Source organism: Porites lutea, chromosome 1 (genome assembly GCF_958299795.1).
Source record: "Porites lutea chromosome 1, jaPorLute2.1, whole genome shotgun sequence".
Lineage (NCBI taxonomy): Eukaryota > Metazoa > Cnidaria > Anthozoa > Scleractinia > Poritidae > Porites > Porites lutea.
In genome coordinates this window covers 4,979,861-5,001,028 of record NC_133201.1, presented here as the reverse complement: position 1 = coordinate 5,001,028, position 21,168 = coordinate 4,979,861, and the positions used below count along the sequence as shown (strand labels likewise).

Below are 21,168 nucleotides of genomic sequence, written 5' to 3'. Positions count from 1 at the left end.
ATACAATTATTTCTTCACTCCGTCTGGTCAGGTTGAAACGATAATTTATGCCAAAATTGCTTTATGAAAAATACAAAACAAGCAGCAGCAAGGAGAAGGAGTCTGCTAGCAGACTAGTACGCAGCAGATGGGGCGTAGAAGGCTACAGTCAAAGCCAAAACGTTGCAGGGGTGCGAAAGGCGTGGTATTTCCTGACAGTGTGTAACAGATTATATAAATCAGACGTTTTAGGGGAAAGAAGAAGGATGTTCAAACAGCAGAAAGTCACCTTGTCTTCCGCAGAACACCGAAAACTAAGATTTACACTTCCCAATCCCCCACTCCTTCCCTCAGTAGACTGACCCAGGATTGAACCAGTGACAGCAACCCCGGCATGTTTGCTAATGTGTCCGATCCGTGCTTAAAAACAAATACGTGTAAAACAAACATGAGGAACGTCTCGGACAGGGCGAGCTAACTCTTATCGTAGGCATCGATTCTCTGTCGCTGTAACAACGCAAATAAATTCTGCGGTTACTTTTCGATTGCCCCAAGAAGACCGTGTATTTTAGCTGTATAGCGACGGTGTCTGCACGAACGCAGCTGATAGGAAATACAATGAATTGATGCATGCGAGAACGGTGTCCATTAGTAAAGTCCGTCGATCGATCCAAGATAAGTTTACCCTGTAAGGCTATGACATGGACGAGCTAAACAGGGTCCACACGATTTTCCTGGAAATTTTCGGCCCAAACGCATGACCTACCACACTGCAGGGGTGGATCTAGACAGCAAGTTGATCAAGTCAGAATTCAGGAAAAAGATTTTCTGTTCTGTTAGGGCTATGGGCTCCTAAAAAAAAAGATGCCAATTCTTTGCCTTTGGGCAAAGCTAAGTTATACGATTGTTTCTTCAGTCCGTTTGGTCAGGTTGAATGGACGAGCTAAATAGAGTCCAACTGCACCCTCTGCTCCCGCCAATTTTCCTCTTTTTCCTTCTTCAAGTTAGCCTGTGTACAGACGTCTATACACAGGCTAACTTCAACGTTCCCCGTTCTTAGGGTCCCTTCACATTCGTCCCGTCTTCGCTTCTGTAGACTTGAAGGAAAGCCTTGAGAACGATGCATTTGCTTTAAAAATTAAGACGGAAAAAACAGACTGTCTTGTTCGTTCGAATAGTACGCCTGTAGTCTAAGCTAAGTCAGGAAAATCACCTTCCTCTTCCCGATTTACCAGAAGAACAAGGGGCCTATCTTGTAGTAGACTGCAATTGCGTACTGATTAAAAGCGCGAGCAGTCAAACAAAAAGGTCTGGAGCGAGGCTCAAAACGGAGAGCGAGACTGGGGAGGGACGTTAAAAACAAAACATTTTCTCGCGCATGTTAGACTTCAGCTATGCTAAACCGATTTTGAGAGAAAAAGCGACTGTTTTGCAGTCTAATCTTGTGGCCGAATCTCTTATTCGTTTTCGGGGAAAGAAATCACTAAAATAACCTGGAGTCAGTAGGCTTTCTTTTTATTACGATTTTTTCATTTCTTATATTACCAAAATCTCTTCGAAAATAAAGATATCATTACATAATTTGAAATAATATAGTTATCAAAAGTACATGTATGACTGCATTATGCGATATTTTCAGTGTAAGTCTATAAAAAATTGTTTACGAAATTTTCATTTTGTAACTTTTTCATCATGTTTCCCTATACTGTATATGTTACAGGTCAAAATTGAATCCAGGTTATAATTTTTAATATTTTATCTTCTAGCCCTAATTCATCATGAATAATTTGGCCTAGGAGACAAAGAAAATTGAGTATCAAAGTAGGTTTAAAGATTTTAATCTGAATTTAATTTTGACCTGTAACAATTATATATACGCTCTTACGTCTCACTAACGTTTTTGAATCAACTTCACTTTTTAATAGTTTTTTTTTACGATTAAAAATCTATTAATCGTGGGATACGATATTCCGATCCGAGGAGGTGTACAGAGTCCTTAGCTAAAGTTAAAAGTACTTAAAAAGTAACCATTGATGCCTGTTTTTTTAAAAGTTCTTTGATTTACAGACGTGGTGTGGCAACCATTGCCAAACATACCCCAGACACTTAAGAAAAAAACGACATGAAACCAGGTTGCAATGAACACGATGTAACATGTTTAAGATATTATAAAAATCTCTTCTAATACAAGTACCATTCCTGAATGTCGTACGGGTTTTTGCCGTTCAATTAACGGTTATCGTTGGTTAAACCTCAGTGGCATTAGTGCGACAGGGAAAAAAAGAGAGTTCTGGCAGATATTTAAGGGCAGGTCATAACTTTTCAATCTGTGGCCCAAATCTTGTAGTGTGAAGATTCAAATATAACCTCTTCAGGAATACATTTCGATAGTCCTAACAGTTTTCTGGTGTTTCACAGATGTAATCATTAACCCTTAAAGCTCTAAGAGTGATCAGCATCAAATTTCTCCTTGTGATATCAATGTTTTGTAAAACAGAGTGGTCATGAGAATTAGGGACATGATCACACAAGATGAAATTGCTTGACATTTTATCAACTTCTCCCCACTACTTCTGTAGGAAATAAATAGGGGCAACAAATGAGTATTCAATTTTTTATATTAGGCCTTAAAGGGTTACTGACCAATCTTGCAGGTTAAATTATCAGACCACTCGCTGTGGATTTATGCTGCGGTAATTTCCCTGCGAACTGTTCAAACTTCTACTGATAATTCTCCATTTTAAATCTGACTTGTGAGGTTGAACAGCCATATACAGCACAGATGCAAAGTACACGTAACTCAATAACATCTGAAAAAGACAACAAGAAAAAAATTAGGGAGGAGGGGGGTGGGTTTGATTACCTGCCGCTGTTTGGGCAGGGAGCCTGCGCTAACAAGACCTTCGGCCTGTTTCTCCAAAGTCCCAGTAACTTTCCGCGCCCAGAAAGCTGTTTTGTGTTTGCATTCAAGATCAAAGTTTCAATAATTTTGAAAATAAAAAAATGGAACTATCAATTATCGAAACAATTTGGAGCAGTTTGTGGGCTAGGAACTGTGCTAATATTCAACAGGTTTTGATTCTATTGCCTTCGGGCCCGAAAAGTTTCCGGGTCTTTCGAGAAATGGGCCCCTGACCTGAGAGGGTGGCAGATAACCTCGTCCTGAGGGTTTTACCTTAGAAAATGGAAGGGGAGGTCCCATTTTCTGCACGAGGTTGGGGGGCTGGAAATCAAGCTTTCAAAAATATATAGCGCAAGAATCAAAGTAATCTGACAAGCGAATAAATAAACTAAGATAAACCACAGATAGTTGTTAAACTATTACTTCTCCAGTTTTACATGCTGATTGCCAAATGTTTCGTCGCATGTTTCTGATGCTAAAACCAAGCGTGTCGCACTATGCAATTCCCGGGAGTGGCTACAAGGTCTTGGCGAGTGAGCTACTTTTGGCCTTTGCATAACTTTATCTTTTAAGATAAGAATTAAAAATTAAATTAAAAAATCAAGAGAGCCTGCAAGGTGTGTGGTGGGGGAGGGGGGCAGAAGACAATAAGAATCAAAATATTTTATTCCTCCCTCCCCTCCCCTCCCCTTCCCTCCCCTCACACTTTAGCTCTCCAGTAAGTACTGTAATACAAAGTTAACCAATCACAACACCTGTGTCGAAGCAATAAGCTGTGCAGGCCACAGAACTGGAACCACAGAGGCGAGTCCTGCAAACGGTCAGTTAGATAGATGTCAGAATTAATCACCTTCTCGGTTACAACAACCAAAAATACAAAACACACCAGAGTCTGTTACAGGATATTTACCAAGCAAGAGTTAAACATACAGGTAAAGAGCACTACAGAAGGATTATTAGGAAACTCTAACATAACATAAAGGCCATGTTCAGTCTGTACTGGATAGCTCTTGGGCTGACATGAAACCATATCGGATACGGCATATGTTCACACATATCAGATATGTTTATGCCATTCCTTGTTGCAGTTTTTTTTTTGTACTACGTTTAGCCAACATAAATGAGTAGGAGAAAGGACTGAAACCCACTAAAGATGGAGGTAAATATTCAGAATTGAGGATTAGGATTTGGTAGGTTAATACAGATTTTAGATCCAAGACTTTTTACCATTATTCCAGACTTAAGGTATCTGTATTTTCCATACGTTTTCCATGTCTGGAAAATAGCTGGGCAAATATCAAGACTTTTTCAAGAATTCAAGACTCTGTACAAACACTGTGCTTTGGTAAGATGTTTGATGTGTGTGAACAACTTGTTTCCAGTTCAGTGCTGTTACCATTCGCACTGTGCTGGATGTCTTTTCATGTCAGCACAAAAAGTTGTCTGGTAAGTGTGGAGTGTGAAGTGTGAACATAACCTGAAAACACTATTAAAGCTGAAAAAGTTAGAATTAGATGAGATAAATTTCATTACATATGTTTGGGAAAACATGTCCAGGAGAGAATACATCACATAACAGACATGACCACCTTACAAGTGGAATGGTTAGATAAGTCAGTAGCACGCTGGCCCAAAGAGTGGTAGGTCGTAAGTTTTATTCCCAGGTCTGGGCCAATACTCCAAGTCTTAAACTGACCACCCACCCCTCCCCTAAGTCAACATTATCACTTACTTCCCACTTAGGGCAAGCTGTTGGCTTTGGGGAGGGGTAGGTGGGCAGTTTCCCAGAAAATGTATAATGATCCCATGGATGGTTCAGATGACTATGGTGGACCCCTCTGCAGTTGGTAGTACTTTCTGTGCTAAAATACATTCACACTTAAATAAAGTAGATTTTTTCATCGTTTACCCAAACCGTAATAGGCCAAGTAGAAACAACCTCTCTTAGCCTACCTGGTACTACCTCAAGTAAACTTACCACAGAGTGTCCCAGTGGAAATGGAGAAGAAAACCATTTTGAAAAACATTAGTGGTGTTTTTAGGGCAGCATTGTCTCCTGATATATTATCAAATGCAGTTTTCTAAGAGGGGAAGGAAAAAACAGCTACTTCAAGACCAAAGAACACAAGTTCTACCAAACAAAACCACCAAACATTTGCCAACCCAGTTACACCTAATCGTATTAATGAGGTAAATAGTAATGATAATGACTGGGAACACAAAGAGATGATCGTTGGCTGAATAAGAGCTCAGCTCAACCTCCGATAAACAGAAGAGGGGATACTAGTCAGAAAATTAGGAACAGCAATACCTAAAGAAGACTAATCTGGGCTTAGCCCAGGCTTTATCTGGCCTCTAAACGAGTCCATACTGGGTTTTCAAAGTACTTACATCAATTTTGTAGACCAGCGTGTATAAACCAGCATACAGTAGTGTTGTGGAAAGAAATGACTGCCCAAGGAATGACTTGGTTATGGTTTGATGCATCATTTGCTTTGTCAGTTTAACTGCAATAAAAAAAGCAGAAACTTCATTGGCCAAACTGTGGAATAATTATCATCAACCAACACTATTTTTGATCAACTGTTAAGTGGATCATTGTGCATACACAAGTGCTTTTGCTTTTGGTTTTCTTTCAGCTTTAGCAGATCATACTACCAGAAGCAGTTTTTTTGTACTAGTTAGCAATGATTTAATAATTTATGATTATAATTAATAATCTAATAATCAACAAAAAATAATTTAATATCTGGCATAGTACATTGTATTTTGAAGAGATGTTTATCCGCTTAAATTCATCACAATCTTCAGTTGAACTTTTTCGAAAAAATCAACTGATTACTAATGAGCATGTTATCGTACAGAGTTTGACCAAGAGCATCCAAACTCATTAACCTTTTCAGCCTCAGTATGTACAGACATTATTATTCAGTCTGATCTCCGTATATTCCTTGACGAAATAGTTAAGAATTTGAAAAAAGATCAATACATTTTCATCTTGGTGATCACTTAATTTTCATAACCTATTTCTCTTGATGATGATTGTAATGATATTGTTAGGAGGAGGCCGAAATTGATATTAGTCTATGCCATCTTCACTTACTTGTTGTAAATGCAACCAAAATCAGATTTAGTGCCTGAAACACCACAATGACAATAACACTCTGTGGACCAAGATTGTATAACAAAACAAAATTAATAAAAAAGTTAAATGCAGTTTAGAAACTGATGCCACAATATTATTTGTAATAATGTTTTTTGATCTCTCCATAATTGTTTATTATTATATGGCTACTTATTATTATAGTATGCTCACTCTGATTGGTTGCTAAACGGGCATCATTTTCTTGATGACCACATTACAGAAAGTCATGCTCATTGAAAAACATTGATTGTGAAAATGCAAATGAGTGAAAGAGGACAAAGAAAGAGTGTCAATCAAGAAATCCCCAGTTTTGCCATCGAGTTGATTTGCACAAGACTACTGTATTTCGCAGAATTTAATGTTAGTGCACATAAAAGAAAATGCTTCTGGTTGCATAAATGTTTTCTTCTCTGTAGCGATGACAAAGACATTCTAACACTTAAAACAATGGCACCCTACTCCTATTGTTTCTGCATTGTCTGTTGAAAGTGTGAGAACAGTTAGTCGCTATAAAGTTCATAAGAGGCCGAAAACGGCGGTAACCTTTGAAACCTCATTTACACTCGCAAAGTCTAATGGGTACCCCACTTTTCACAGGCGATGTTTTCCAATGGGCTTGTTTCTGTAATGGGGCATTACTAGTGAGGTGTCCAAGGCATACACAATCTGTGTTTAACTAAGTTGGTTTTTACTTGCAGGCTCCAGTCCAAAATTTCTCATTGTCAAAGAAACTATGTGTTGCGGTTTCCATCGCATCCCTAGGTTCGTTTTGGTTCAGTGAACACGACCTTGAATGACCTCTTGCTATCGCTTAGTCAATGCATGTACGTCAAGGCCTGGGTCTGAGATTTCCCTGTAATGACCTCACTCTCAGTTTATAAGAAGTGTATCCTTTTATGTCCTTACTGCTAGGAAGATGCTTGTCTCTTCTTGCTTGTCTTTACTTGACCGACTTTCAAATGCCTCGACAACACTGACAGCTGCAATGTTTAGAACCTGCAGAGGAAAGAAAATAACTCTTGTTTCTACAGCCTGTAAATGAACAAGAACCTAGCGGTTTAAGAACCTGCTGGCAGAAATTCCCATTTTTATACCCCAAAATATAAGAACCTGTTTAGCCAAGCAAAATTTATTAGGTTCTTATATGTGAGTTATGGGATATTTTCATAAGCATTTTTCACTAAGAAGTATAACTTTGGTGACTTTGTGAAGTGAAGTCTGTAATTGTTTGTTTTCTTTGGACCTTGTGTTCCTTGAAGTTCAGCCATTTGAAACATTAGTCAGGTGCATTTCTTCACTTCTAGTAAATACTGTTAGTCTTGCAAAAGGCTCATGACAAAACAGTTATAAATAAATGCTGTATCATAAAGGACCAAACCTATTTTTTCTGCTTGTACAGGAATGGTTTCTAATGAAAACTTACGAACCTAACTAAGAACCTACTTTAGCCTAAATTGCCAATAACTACCCCCAAATATAAGAACCTGTTTTGCCAAACTTGGAAAAATGTAGGTTCTTACACGCGGGTTTTTACTGTATTCTAGTTACAATTATAAGTATATGTTTCTTGTTAAACATGCTGTAAGGCAATGTCTAGGTATTCTGGAAGAGGTCAGTAATGTTGATAGCAAGCAGCAGCCCATGACTGCCATCATAGAACTACACGAAATAGTATTTAGCACTAGTCACATACACTGTATTACAAAAACAGTGCCCCAGAGTATCAGTGTTAAATCGGTCTCCATTTACACTGTATGCCATTCCAGACTAAGTCCATAGAGCCATTCCAATTTTTATGGGATGTAGGTTGTGCACATAATTTAAGGTAAGTCTGGCACCACTAAGAGATCATAACCAACAACCACCATCACAATGTTATCATACATGTATGAGTGTGATATTGATTTGAACAGTATACTCACCTGCCAAAAGACTGTCAAGAGTAATAGATTCCTTGTGATGCATTTTGGTATCTTGTAATGCCTTTAAACAGAATCCAGTGGCATTAGGATGAAAGGTACATGTATGCTAATTAGGAAGAGAGAGAGAGAGACCATAGCCAAAAAAAGACTTTTCCTTGTTAATTGAGTGGGTGAAATCAAAACTTGAGAGGCGAGATTTCTATCAAGTGGGGGAGTAAGTAGTCAGAACGGAAGCCAACCAACCTTAAAGCACTTTCCAAACAGTTTTGCTCTGTCCTCTGGCTAACCAGAATATTAACAAACATAAGAGATAAAATTGCTCTGACAAGTATTCATTTAGGGCACATGAAACTGGTTTGAATCTCGTACTCATAGTCCAGTCTGTAGGTCCCTAATATATTATTCATGACAGTCTAGTGACCCTTTGGCGCTCTTGTAAAGTAAAATATCGTGTACTCAAATGTTGATGACTACAGCTAGTACAACAATGGTGTATCTGATCAACGAGGAATTTCAGTCAAGATTCAAGCTAAACAGTTTCTGGCTCATATGCACGCAATTCATGTGAGTTTTAAGCTTAACTTAAGCCTGTCGAGAACTTTACCTCCGATCGCCAAGTAATTGTTTACTTTTCGAAAATTCCCCTTTGGCACGTACATGTACAAACAAAGACAGTTTGAGATGAAATTATCACCCGATTGCCCGCATATAAACCGTGTAAAACCCCACGGGATTGCACAAAAAACAACTGATCACCTTCTTCGTCTATTTAACGCGTCGAATTCCACAGAGTTCATTCCAACCTGTCTTATCAAGTCACTTGTTGTTTCTAACGCTGTTTGCAGTTCCTCAAGTTGTTCACGAGTGATCGTAACCACTGCTTCAGCGGGTCCATTTCTCCTTCTGCTTGAGACACCATCTTTGTCTCTTTCAGAACTTGCACCGCTCAAAGCATCTGCTTTCATGCCGAGCTCTTCTGCGAGAGCTGTCAATTGCGAGTCCGCAGTGCTAACTCGACTACTGTCTTCACGATCCCTTTCGTCTACCGTATAAATCATCTCGCGATCTCTGAGAAGAGGAGTTCTTGTGTTTGCATCCATGTGGAGGTTTTAAAATTGGAGCAAGAAAACCTAAAAACTTGCAAAACCTGGCATCACTTCTGCTGCAGCCATCACCGTACACAGCAGGTACGCAATGCAAAATGTCACGTCCAAAATTTTCTTCCAGGCGAAGATCGAGCAGTGGACTGGTGACAGGACTCCCACTATGCTCTTCGTGCTTCACTTTCATTCTCAAATATGGCGGATGTGTTGGTTGAAATTTCCTCGGGGTTTTCACTCTTCACAAGATGATGAAGTTTGCTCATTTATTGAAAACATAATGATCGCTTTGTCAATTAATTAGACACCAAAATGCTGAGAGCTGTAGGTGTTTTCAGGTGAGTGAAGTGCGAAATAAACCCTTTTTCTTGCTTGATCCCAAAGGTCATCATTGCGATGATATTTTAACGAGGTGGGCCGAGGCTGTGTTTACAAAAAGATGTGATGGATGACTTGTTTCATTCATATGGCAAGAAGACTAAAATTGGCCCTTTTTCTGTGAACATTGTCAGTGCTGTCAGATCATTCTCGATGACGTGCTTTGATTGACAGTACACTAAGTTTGTACAGGCGTCTACTTTTCACAAGGCAATATTAGCTCATTAAACTCGCTGATTTTAATAATTCTGCTTATGGTTACTTTGATGAAAGCTTGACGTATTATATTGAGATTAATAAACGAATCCCCTAACCTCTGGCGAGAAAATATAAGAAAGTAGGAACATAAAATTTTAAAATTGATAATAAGTTTAATAAAAGTTTTATGCCAATCACAGAGCACAGAGACTGTAACTCTATGTAAAGCCTATAAAAATATCACAATAATTGTTCTCAAAAATTTGTTGAGATAATTCAAATACAAGGTTGGATTGTTTGTTTGTATAAGACAGCAATTTACAAAAACAATCCCTCAGGCGGGGCTGTCACTCCCCCCCCCCCCCTTCCCCATGTCTTCAAGTATTGAGAATTGATTGGGAAGGGAAGATAAATGATGTCGTAACGCATGGCACATGATGTCATTTGTGCAAAAAATACTTGATGACTCTGATCGTTTCAATTTTGCAATAACACTAAACGCATGAAAACCAATCAGATTATTATATTACAGTGGCATACCACAGTTGATGAGGAAATGTTCAATGTTAACATTAAAAACAGCTCAAAAAATGCAAAAATTATAGTGAAAATCTTCTTGTTGGAAAGTCAAGTCTACTGAAGAAATGGCAAACTTCGGCGATTATTGTGGAGCTTTTTATTCTCTAATCTGGAGACTTGGAGATACTGTCCAAATCTGGAGTCTCCCAGATTATCCAGGAGAGTTGACAGCACTGCTGAGGGATGGTTGCCAAAAATAGTACTGGGAGCTTGAAGGTTAGAGTTGGTGGAGGGGCTGATTTTCAAAGTGTTTGAAACTGGAGGTACATTTCTCTCCTTTATGTAAGCCATATAGGTATGTGCTGCCCCAAAGGGTACGGTTTTTGCACCGTTTTGGTCTGAGAACAGGTATGGTTTACAAAGAAACACCGGAATGTATGATTGTATCTGTCATTTCAATTTCAAATGAATAAGAAAGAAAAAGAAACATGGGAATTCGAAATGGATTTTAAGAAATCTTTCTTGTTGGCATTCTTATCTAAGTAATGATGACATAATTTCTTAGAGGCCAGGTCTGAAAATGGGTGTGAAAAATGGCATTTTTTGGTCTGAAGTAGGGTCAGGATATGGAGAGCCAGGTGGCACACCCCCACCAAGAATTCCTAGAAGTACCCCCCTCCCTCCCCCACCAGGGATTTCTCTATGATGGCAAAAAAGGGTCATAACATTTTTACCTTTGTGTTGATCCCAGTGTCAATTGTTAATTAAATTAATTGATTTAAATACTTAAAGCCCCACTCTAATAAATCAAAAATAATGTTGTCCTCGAGAAATATTTATAAATTTGGTAACTATGTTTTTTAAGAATGAAGCAATTGTGGCAGCTTTGTTGGAAACTGTCTTAATTTGAGAGAGAATTCTTATAGCCAGCTGAGTTCAGTTTCCTCTGTTTGTATTTCCTCAAGCTATGAGTGCTTGTGTGCATGTTGTGTGTATTCCTTTTTTTTGTATCTGTCTGACGTATGTCTGAACATTTGTTGAATTGCAGCCCTCACTGTGAACACTGTCTAAGGAGAAATGCAGTGGAGAAAGCTGGCAATTGGATCCCTAGAAAATCATCCCTTTCGTTCTCAGCAAGCTCCAAACCCATTTTTCAAAGATGTCATATTCACAGTTTATTATTTCTTAGACAAAGGAACATTAGAACATTCACCAAGACACCACATGGAGTATTTCCTGGTGTTACTCGGATACTCATTAACAAGAATATGTATAGTGAGCGAATGTTCACTACCAATATTGTTCGGGCAGTAATGCGGGTAGCAAGACTTAGATATTTTCTTCTTGGAGCTGCTGGGGCTGGTGGTGTTGCTGCTAAAGTGGTAAGTTTTATTTTGAGATGTAGTTTAATTTTCTCTTTTTATTATATAGACATGAGTGTTTTACTGGAAAATATACCACTCGTAAAATTCATAAAAACTACATCCGGAACCCGAGTGGTTTATTTTCCATAATCTCACACGTGAGTTTATCGATGACGTAATTTCGGTAATTTCCCTCCAAAATTTGTAGGCGTCTTGCATCCTTCGAATTTTAATTTCACATTTTTCAAAGCTTTGCTTATATTTTGTCAATGTACAGCCCTATTCAGCTCAGTGTTATTTCTCAAGATTATTGTGAACAATGTCTTATATCGTTGTACTGTAAATTTGAGCCGTCACAATTACTTTTTGGCGAATAAAAATCTATTATTTTATTGATGTCTTTTTGTCTATATAATAAAAAGAACATTACACGGTGGCTTGAAGATTCGTAAAAATTAATATTGTTTTGCCACTCGAAAGTAAAATTCATATCTTCACGCCACTGTGTAATATCCTCTATATATACACGTCATGCAGAAAACACAACCCAGACATATATGCACTGTGTTTTAATAGACTTATTTAAAGTGTTATTATACCTTAAAAAACTATTATTTTAATGTAAATAATACAATGTCACTACATGTATGAAACTTGCTGCGAGGTCAATTTTGAAGCATGCTAGGTTTACACTACTTACTCCGTACTTAGAATGCAATTTATTTTCTAGCTTACAATAATCTTTTCCAAAATGCATTGTGTGGTTGCTTATTATTTTGAGGTGCACTGTAATGAGCAGGTAGGTAATTAAACATAGGCACGTTAAACGTGCATGAGCTATTTTGAATGCTTCAGTGTAACTTTAATGTTTCTGTTTAACTTTACCAAGAGTGATGAATCTACCTCTTTCATCCTAAATGTAGCTTGGGTTTTTGTGCGAAATTGCGTATTGCGGTACATAAATGAAAACGCGAAACGCTCAGCTGAGTCGATCCTCAAGCTATATATTCACTTTCCTCTGTCTTTCCCTGTTACATCTGGTGCAAGTTAAACAAATCGTTAAAGTGAAATAAATTTCTACTCACCAAACGTTGATTAGAAAGAAAACTCGAAGGTTTCCTCGGAGTTTCTTAAGCCAAAATGTGACTCATCGAATACTGAATAGTTACGAAATACCAGGATTTTTATCATTGTGGTAGATGATTGCATCATCATAATTCACGAGGTTTTCACGTGCAATTCTGCTCAGTGAAACAGTCTTTAACTCCGACAACTTATTTCTTCATGTTTTAAAAGCTATTGCTTCTCAAAAGACAAGAGCCTTTTTTAAGGCATTGGTTACAAAACGAAACAGATCTTCATACGTCCAAGTTACTATTTATCATTGTGAAAAGCCAATCTGCATGAGATGTACAATCACACAGCTGGCATGTGAAAGTGTTGGACTTTGCCCCCTTTCGTTGTTCGTACGTGAGGGAATTCGAGTTATCACACAGTAAACTAGCTGAGTAAACAGAATTATAAAAATAACTCACGCACACAATTTGCACGTGAAGATGTTGGTCTTTCGCCCTTTTACAATTCGTACGTTAAAAAAAGGCAAATTCTTTACTACAAAATTTTGTCAAACGATTTTAAGAAATCACCTCGGCTTCATTATAACATCTGCAATTAAATTATGTTTCATGCAACGTCAAGGTTGATAACCTAACATTTATTAACATTTGTGAAACAGTCTTTAACTCCGACAACTTATTTCGTCATATTTTAAAAGCTATTGCTTCTTAAAAGACAAGAGCCTTTTTTAAGGCATTGGTTACTAAATGAAACAGGTCTTCATACGTCCAAGTTACTATTATTATTGTGAAAAGCCAATCTGCATGTGATGTACAGTCACACAGCTGGCACGTGAAAGTGTTGGACTTTGCCCCCTTTCGTGGTTCGTACGTGAGGGAATTCGAGTTATCACACAGTAATCTAGTAAACAGAATTATAAAAATAACTCATGAACACAATTTGCATCTGACGATGTTGGTCTTTGGCGCTTTCACAATTCGTACGTAAAAAAGAGGCAAATTGTTTTACTACAAAATTTTCTTAAACAATTTTAAGAAATCACCTCGGCTTTATTACAACATCGGCAATGAAATTATGTTTCATACAAGGTCAAGGTTGATAGCCTAACATTTATTAACTTCCAAGAAAATTATCAAACTGCCGAAATATATTTCTACTTATATCATGATTATTGTGTCAGCTGGCTTCCTCCAATTTTATTTCCTAACGCCACTGTTTCTACTTAAGTTACGTATCTTTACTAAATAGAACGAAAAAGGTCGGTTGAACTTTGTAACCGAGAAAATAATATTTTTAAAGCTTGTTTACAGGATTAACAATACTCGATACAGCTTTCAAAAAAATAAGCTGCCTTTTAAACTTCTAAAACCACATTTTATAGGGCGCATACTTTCGAATTAAAGTCTATATCTAAATATCAATTTTGGCTTCATTGGAAGAGATTTGAAAATATATGATCTTTTATACTCTACCCAGTTGTAGCAGGTGAAACAGAACTCACACTGACGTGCGTTGTACCGATAGCTGAATTAGGTCAGAAATGCCTCGAAGCAGCATCCACACTTAAATATGAACCCTTAAACAGCTGCATCACTGTTCACAGCGTTTAAATCATGAAGATATTTTATGTAATGCTTCCAAACACCTGTACCCACAATAAAAGACGAAAAAATTGTGAAGGATCAAGATGGCGGTCTCAAAGTGCCCTTGTTCGACCTTTACCAATGCCATGTTTAAATAGATGCCAAGATCTCATTGGTTTGTAAGCATCAACTCATTGTACCTTCAACCTAATTGGCTCTTGCAACAAACATCCCAACATACAAAGCCACAAAGATACAAAGCCACAAAGATACATACGCTCACACCACTGACATATGAGCTATTTTTTCAAAATAGCTCAAAAATGATAAAAAGACTAAATAATGGTTAATACTGTTTTTTCAGTTGATTGAGATAATATCAAATTGCTCAGATAATAATTATTGGCATCATTTTCTTCAGACATATGATTCATGGAAGGACAAATGGCTGCGATTTCAAGAAGCTTTACCAGAATTTAGTTGGCTAAAAGAATTAAGAGACAGTTTGCCAGATTTTTCCAACACTTTTGCAGGAGGTACGGCATTTATTTAAGATGACAATATAAATAACTGAAAATCAAAGGAATCCGTTACGTACTATCCTATACTAAAACCCATGTCATATGTTACCTTACTGTAGTACTACATGTATCTTACTAGTTTTTAAGTATCATGTGTTGCATTTACTTTACTAGCTATACAGCTGTAGTACACACCAGACAAAGCTATCTAAACCAAGTACATAGTAGAGAAATCCAGAAAAAGAACTATTTTTGATGATACCCAAACTTCAAACTTACTTTATTATACATAGTAGACCAGAGTGTAGATGGGTATTTAAAGGTTCTTGATTTTTGTGGTTCCAATAAAAGAAAAATACCTGTACAACTGTCTATTGGGACAGGCTTTCAGTCAGACATTGAAAACTGGCCATCCAGAAGGCATGTTTACCCATAAAATTATGAGATTAAGTTAATTTTCCGTGTATTTCTTCCAAAAATGGTCATCCATAGAATAGCAGAACACCCTTCTGGTTAAAACCTTATATGGGGAAATAGTGGTAACTCCATAGTTTACCTTGTGGTCGGCAAAAAGGCCTGGCGCTTCACTGGTGGAAGTACAAGTATGTTAGAACTGGTGCAAGGTTTATATATGCCATGGATTAAATGATTTTAAAAGTTTTGTGGTGCATGTACGGCATAGCAAAAGGAACCAGAAGTTGGAATTAAAAGCCGTGTTGACTGGTACTGAGGTTGAAGATCTGGTGCATCTCCAGGAACCGCCCCCAAAATTTGGTGGAAAAGCATCATTGATGGAGTGACCAGCTGTGTTAAAATGCTTAGCAACAGGGAACCCAGTGCAAGTTTCTTAACACCTCAAGCTCGCCAAATCATTGTCTCTGTGTATGTTACAGGTCAAACTTATATTCAGGTTAAGATTTCTTAACATACACTGTTGGTTAATCTTCATTTTTTTTGTCTCCTAGCCCTAATCCTTGAATAATTAGGGCCATGAGACAAAGGAAAATAAAGATCAACCCAGGCTACAAAATTTTAACCTGAATTTAATTTTGACCTGAACATGTACACCCAGTTTCACCGATGTACAGGGCCCAGTTGTTCGAAGGCCGATTAGTGCTTAACCCAGGGTTAAATTTAACCCGGGTTTCTTTTTCTTTTGTTCAAAAACATTTTCTTGGTAGTTTTTTCTGTTATTTTGAAGAGCATTCAATCATCAACTTCTTGATAAAAAGAATTAAACTGAATTTACTTTTCAAGCTTTGTTATCTGAATTCAAATTTCGCACTAACCCTAGGTTATCTTAACTCAGCTTTGAACAACCCGACCCAGAACTGTAGATAGCATGGCAATGGCAACAGGAGATAAAGTAAACTTAGCCTGAAGTTTTGCAAGAAAAGTCCTTCCTGATCACAGAAAATAATTGCCTGAATGCTCTTTTGTGCAACTTATACTTCCACTGATGAAGGCCCCAGGCCCCAACATTCGGACAGCAAAACAATCTGTAACATGACCCTTCTTTCCATATTTTTTTTCACTTTAAAGGAATATATGCATGCTAAATAATCTGACTGTTTTTGTTTGTCTACCTATGATAATGTAATTTATTCTGAATTTTTTGTTGTTGTTTTCTTTTTTTTTTTTTCTTTTTTGCTTATTATTGCTTTTTGTATAAGTAAATATATTATTTATTATTTTGCTGTCAGGCTTTTTTTGGGTTTATTTTCTTTTGCTTTGCTTGTTTTTCAATTAATTTAAACATTAACTACACTTTAGGCACAGAAGCTACTCGTGGTCTTGTTGACAATTTGAAAGAATTTGTGGATAGTTTTTGGAATTCAGGTACAGTAAGCCTTTCTCGTAATAATTTACAGAATATTCACGCATGTTTCAATGTAAAAACTGAACTCATTTGAGACCACTGGTAGTTTTGCAGTTGCTTTTATTTTAAAGAAAGCAATATGATGTTGCTCTTTGTGTCTGCCTAGTGATGGTTTGAATTCATTATAAATTAGTAAACCTCTTTTTCATCTTTGTCCCAGAAGTCAGCCCTCCTGTGGTGTCAGCGGCTATTAAAGCAGAAAATGGTGAGAAGTTGTCCACACCAAGAAAAACACCAATGGAAAAAGTTCGTACAACTCTATCTTTGCTGTTACTTGCAGAATGTATTGTATTTCTAATCTAATGACTATAGGTATTGTTAGATCATTGGTTAAAGAATATTATTTGGCTCTTCCTTTTTACAGATGCAAGAACGACTGGAGAAATCTCAAGAAGAGCTAATTGAAATGCAGGTAAGATAATTAATTTTTTGTTACATTTGAGATCTATTAAACAATTTTTGGATGAGGTTTTTGTGATATTTTGGGAATAATCAAGGTCAAGGTAAGCCTTATCTGCCTTGGCCTTCAGCCTGGCTGATACACCATCGCAAGGAACCAATTTGACGTTGCTGTTGGAAATTATGCATTGCACGCACAACCTACAGATTAGTCAGTTATCTGTGAGCAGATAACTAACTAATCTGTACATGTAGGTTGTGCTTATTTCTAAAATTTTCTATAGGATCTTAGGCAATGAGGAGACAGATAGTGAGTACAATGTATAATAATTTATGTTATTTGACGTAATAAATAAATTTACAAGCTTTTACATTGATTCTACATGTATAAACCATAATAACAGTTACACTGTAATAAAAGTAAGTCTACAATGTTTTCCTTGATATAGCAAAGATATCAACGAGAGATAGAAAAGCTTGAACGTGACAACCGTGAACTAAGAAAGCAAGTCATCATTCTTAAGGGTGACAGTGTGCCAACACCACGCAAGATTAAGGTAAATTGAAATCTCCTTTCTAGCCTTGACCACACCCTGAAACCTGAATCCTGAAAGATGAACAATTTGCTACCTTAAATCTTGTCATGTGCTTTTTAAATTAATACAAGCTATGTAGCTATCATAAAAATATGTAAGCTGTCATGGAAGTCTGCCATTCTAATTCATTTTCTTAATCAGGAAAAACCCTTTTTTGCATTTATGTACATTGAGCAAACTTAATTTGGGTAATTATGTGATTTTCATCACCAGTTTTACTCTTCATTGAGCCTTAAATGGAGGATTGTCTTTTTCATGTAGTCCCATAAAAAACTTAAAACTGCAGCATAATTTTAAAAGGAGTCAATATTTTGCCGATTAGACTGAAGTGAAAAATGAGAATGTGAAACTTTTTCAAAATCACTGTTTGATGTGTAACAAAATTTTATTGTTTTCCTTAGAAATCTTTGATTGACATGTATTCTGATGTGTTGGACCTTCTATCAGAGTATGATGCAAGTTACAACACGACTGATCATCTCCCAAGGGTATGTTTATAGTGCTTGAGCATGGATGTAAGCTTTGGAACGACTGCACCTTATCTCTTAATGTGGCTAAATGGAGTTTAGGCTAAGTTAAACACGAAACAATGCTGGCCAGAGGTTTCTCCCAGGGCTGGTGTGTGTGTGAGGGGGAGGGGGGGGGGGTGCCTGCAGGGGCTTCACATGCTTTACAGCTTGGCTTCAGATGTCAAGTCATTTTGCATTCATGTCTCGCTATCGGGCAGTTTTTCGCTAGTTTTTTACCCCCAGCCTTCCCATCCCTCTTAGCTTGGTAAGTGTGTGGTAAGTATCTTAGTTTCCACTGTTTTTTCAGTGCCTGGTGGCTGCCGCTCACAGGGTTGTCATGGATACCCTACACATTCGGCTTGGTGTGATTTTTGGCTCCACCTTCCTTTCAGGCGCCATTCCCCAAGCTCATTTATTGTTGATGGGTTTAAACAGCCTTGAAGTAAAATATTTGGCCACAACAAGTTCAATAACTTCATTAAAAAATAAAAACAAAGAAATTAATACTGATTGAAAGGCAGGGGGCAAATAATTTTGTCCACCAATTCTAAAAATTTTAGTCACAATTCATTGCAATTTTCGTGGTATCTTTTTTTCAGGTTGTAGTAGTTGGTGATCAGAGTGCTGGTAAAACAAGTGTTTTAGAGATGATTGCGCAGGCTAGAATCTTTCCAAGGTCAGTTGCTGGAGATGGCTTTGCGACTTGATCTGCCTCTGGATACACCACTGTCGCTGTCATCACTATAGTCATTAGGGAGTTTTAGCATCGACAATGGCTACGACAGCAAAATCATCACTTTTAAAATGACTTAGCGTTTTTCAAACTTTATCGCATTAATTCCAATTCACTGAAAATGTCTAATGTAGGTAAATTTCTCTGGAGTTGATTTCTTGGGGACCCACTTAAGTTTAGAAAGAGAAAGAAAATTTCCTGTCTCTTGTTTATTTCCTCCATAAAACGTGAAATTAGGCATTTTCACGTCCTAGTCATGGAGCAATGGGAAAGAAATGTACAAAAAAGCGTGATGCAGGTGCAAACTTGATGTTTCGTTTAATAAACCCATAGCTGTTTTGACGTTCTTGTAGCTGTCACTGTCCTTGTTGCTAAAACTCCCTATTGCATCATTCTCGCCATAACGCTCATCATCATTATCATCATCATTACCATTGTCATTGTCCTCCTCTTCGCCATTATCATCGCCATCATCATAATCAATATTTCAATCATCATCATTATCATCATCGTATCATCATCATTATTGTATGTTTGTCATGTTTTTTGTCTGCATTTGTGGCAAGATTCCTTCCCAAAATGGGTTGTGCAAATTTTTCATTATTTAAACCACAATAGAATGCAGCCTTACAAATTACATGTTACTATCCTTAAGAACTTCTTAAGTTCTGTAACATTCGAGCAAAGTGGGAAATAAAAAATTTTGACCCCTCTCCCCTCAAATTTTGCATGCAATTAGATATTGTGGGGGCATGTTTAAAAATGCACTTTGTTCGGGTTGCTACTTTATTGTTGTCAACAATAAAGTAGTGACCCGAACAAAGTGCATTTTTAAACATCCCCCCCCTCACAATATCTAATTGCTTACAAAATTTTAGGGAGGGGGGGGGGGTCAAATTTTTCATTTCCCACTTTGCTTGTTTGTTACAGAGAAGTGCTCTCAAGTCTTTCTCAGCAACTGTAAATTAGCATCTTTTTTCATCTCCTTGTGGTTGAATTTACAAAGTGGTTTTTATTTCTTATGTTCAGTGATTTACCCCACCCATCAATTTATTTTGTGCTATCACACTTGCTTAAGGAAAATAATATAAAATACAGAAATCTATCTAACAATACATTCCCTTATGCTTTTATAACTCTTTGTGTTGGCCTGAAATTCATCCGATTGCTTCGAGTTGTTTTCTCCTCTTACCAACGTCTGAATCGACTGGCCGTTAATGCCATCCAGTGACATCACTCACTACCCGAAAACCGATTGATTGGTTGTCTAAACATTTGCATAATTATGTATAATTGTGAAAAATTTTAGCGGGATTGTCGCTTGCTATTCAGCGGATCGCATGCCTGGCATTCTTTCGTTTAGTTCAAACATTTTGATAACCTTAATCTTTATCTTAAACAGCAAAATTGCCCTTGTCTTCGAAACTGAAATGCTAAATTGAACTGCGAATGAAGAATCATTGTGGAGAGTCGGTAGTTTTTCATTTAGAGCCGCTTTGTGGTTTCGGCAGCCGGGGATTTTGTTTACGCAAAGTTTTCTGAGATCAATGTTATAATTCGACCTTCTTGCTATTTTTACCGTCAAGTGTAATGATTCTGTTAGCTTTTCTTTCTTATCTCCTTGTTTTTTTCTTCGTTAAGGACCATATAGCTTCTTTTCAATTAAAGCAAATCATTGTGTTTTTGAACTAAGTGTTCCGTGTGTGTGTTTATTTCATTGCGTGATTGCGACCGAGTTTGATTGTAGAATTTAGTACAAACGGTTCGGAAAAAATAAAGCAGTTCTGTATCATGCAGACATTTCCAAACGATATTTCTCGGTTTGCCTCTTGAAAATCGTGTTTTACTTTTTGCATGAATTAAAGCAAAGGTCAAGGAGTAGTGACGTCACTGGACAGCATTAACGGCCGGTCGATTCAGATGTTACTGAGGGAGTAATAACGACTCTAAGTAATCAGATGACATTCAGGCTATCTTTGTGTTTCTTGCTAGTAACGTGGCAGTAATACTTAAACCAGTTTATTTATAGATGGTATAAATTCATTTGCAGAGGTTCAGGGCAGATGATGACTCGAGCACCTGTTATGGTAAATAATTGTTTCCATTTTTTGTGAGGCAGGACTGTCACTAAGATTTCAACTTACTGGAGAATTGAACAACTAGGAAGTTCTTTTGGTCTTATGTTCCTTTTGTTGCCTATTAAAGTAACCATGCGTGGTGCTTATAGTAGCTGGGCAGGTACCTATCCCCTGGACCTTAGTGTCAGCCCAGTAGATAACAGTGAAACCCCGTTAATACGGCCACCATTGGGCCCAAAAAAAATTGGCTGTATTTACGTGGTGGCCGTATTAATGAGGGCTTTTT

The 21,168-nt window shown here is 37.4% G+C and overlaps 2 protein-coding genes across 5 annotated transcripts in view; one reads left to right on the top strand and one right to left on the bottom strand.

Moving 5' to 3' along the window:
• Positions 1-1,475: 1,475 nt before the first annotated feature.
• Positions 1,476-9,116, bottom strand: LOC140943286 (uncharacterized). Its single transcript, XM_073392366.1, has 8 exons — positions 8,705-9,116; positions 7,949-8,009; positions 6,933-7,022; positions 5,985-6,045; positions 5,273-5,388; positions 4,860-4,962; positions 3,637-3,692; positions 1,476-2,789 (listed from the first exon to the last, which is right to left on the bottom strand). Exons 1-8 carry the CDS (start codon positions 9,046-9,048, stop codon positions 2,643-2,645), a joined length of 978 nt encoding a protein of 325 aa, XP_073248467.1. The 5' UTR covers positions 9,049-9,116; the 3' UTR covers positions 1,476-2,642.
• Positions 9,117-9,236: 120 nt separating this feature from the next.
• LOC140943261 (dynamin-like GTPase OPA1, mitochondrial) overlaps positions 9,237-21,168 on the top strand; it is a 43,175-nt gene continuing 31,243 nt past the window's right edge. The window contains exons 1-10 of one of the 4 annotated variants that reach the window (XM_073392354.1): positions 9,237-9,386; positions 11,333-11,525; positions 14,589-14,703; positions 16,462-16,527; positions 16,728-16,813; positions 16,932-16,979; positions 17,416-17,523; positions 17,964-18,050; positions 18,671-18,747; positions 20,855-20,891. In XM_073392354.1, coding sequence (XP_073248455.1) covers positions 9,361-9,386; positions 11,333-11,525; positions 14,589-14,703; positions 16,462-16,527; positions 16,728-16,813; positions 16,932-16,979; positions 17,416-17,523; positions 17,964-18,050; positions 18,671-18,747; positions 20,855-20,891 — 843 coding nt within the window. In that variant the 5' untranslated portion in view covers positions 9,237-9,360. Of the gene's footprint in view, positions 9,387-11,191; positions 11,526-14,588; positions 14,704-16,461; positions 16,528-16,727; positions 16,814-16,931; positions 16,980-17,415; positions 17,524-17,963; positions 18,051-18,670; positions 18,748-20,854; positions 20,892-21,168 lie in introns of all 4 variants that reach the window. The other 3 variants (XM_073392332.1, XM_073392338.1, XM_073392346.1) reach the window with 3 other exon arrangements.

Excerpts from the sequence above, each read along its gene's own strand:
- LOC140943286 (XM_073392366.1), bottom strand. The coding sequence starts at position 9,048 with ATGGATGCAAACACAAGAACTCCTCTTCTCAGAGATCGCGAGATGATT. Across the intron at positions 5,389-5,984 it reads TTTGGTTGCATTTACAACAA|TTAAACTGACAAAGCAAATG; the intron begins GTAAGTGAAGAT and ends TTTTTATTGCAG. Across the intron at positions 3,693-4,859 it reads TTCCACTGGGACACTCTGTG|GACTCGCCTCTGTGGTTCCA; the intron begins GTAAGTTTACTT and ends GACCGTTTGCAG.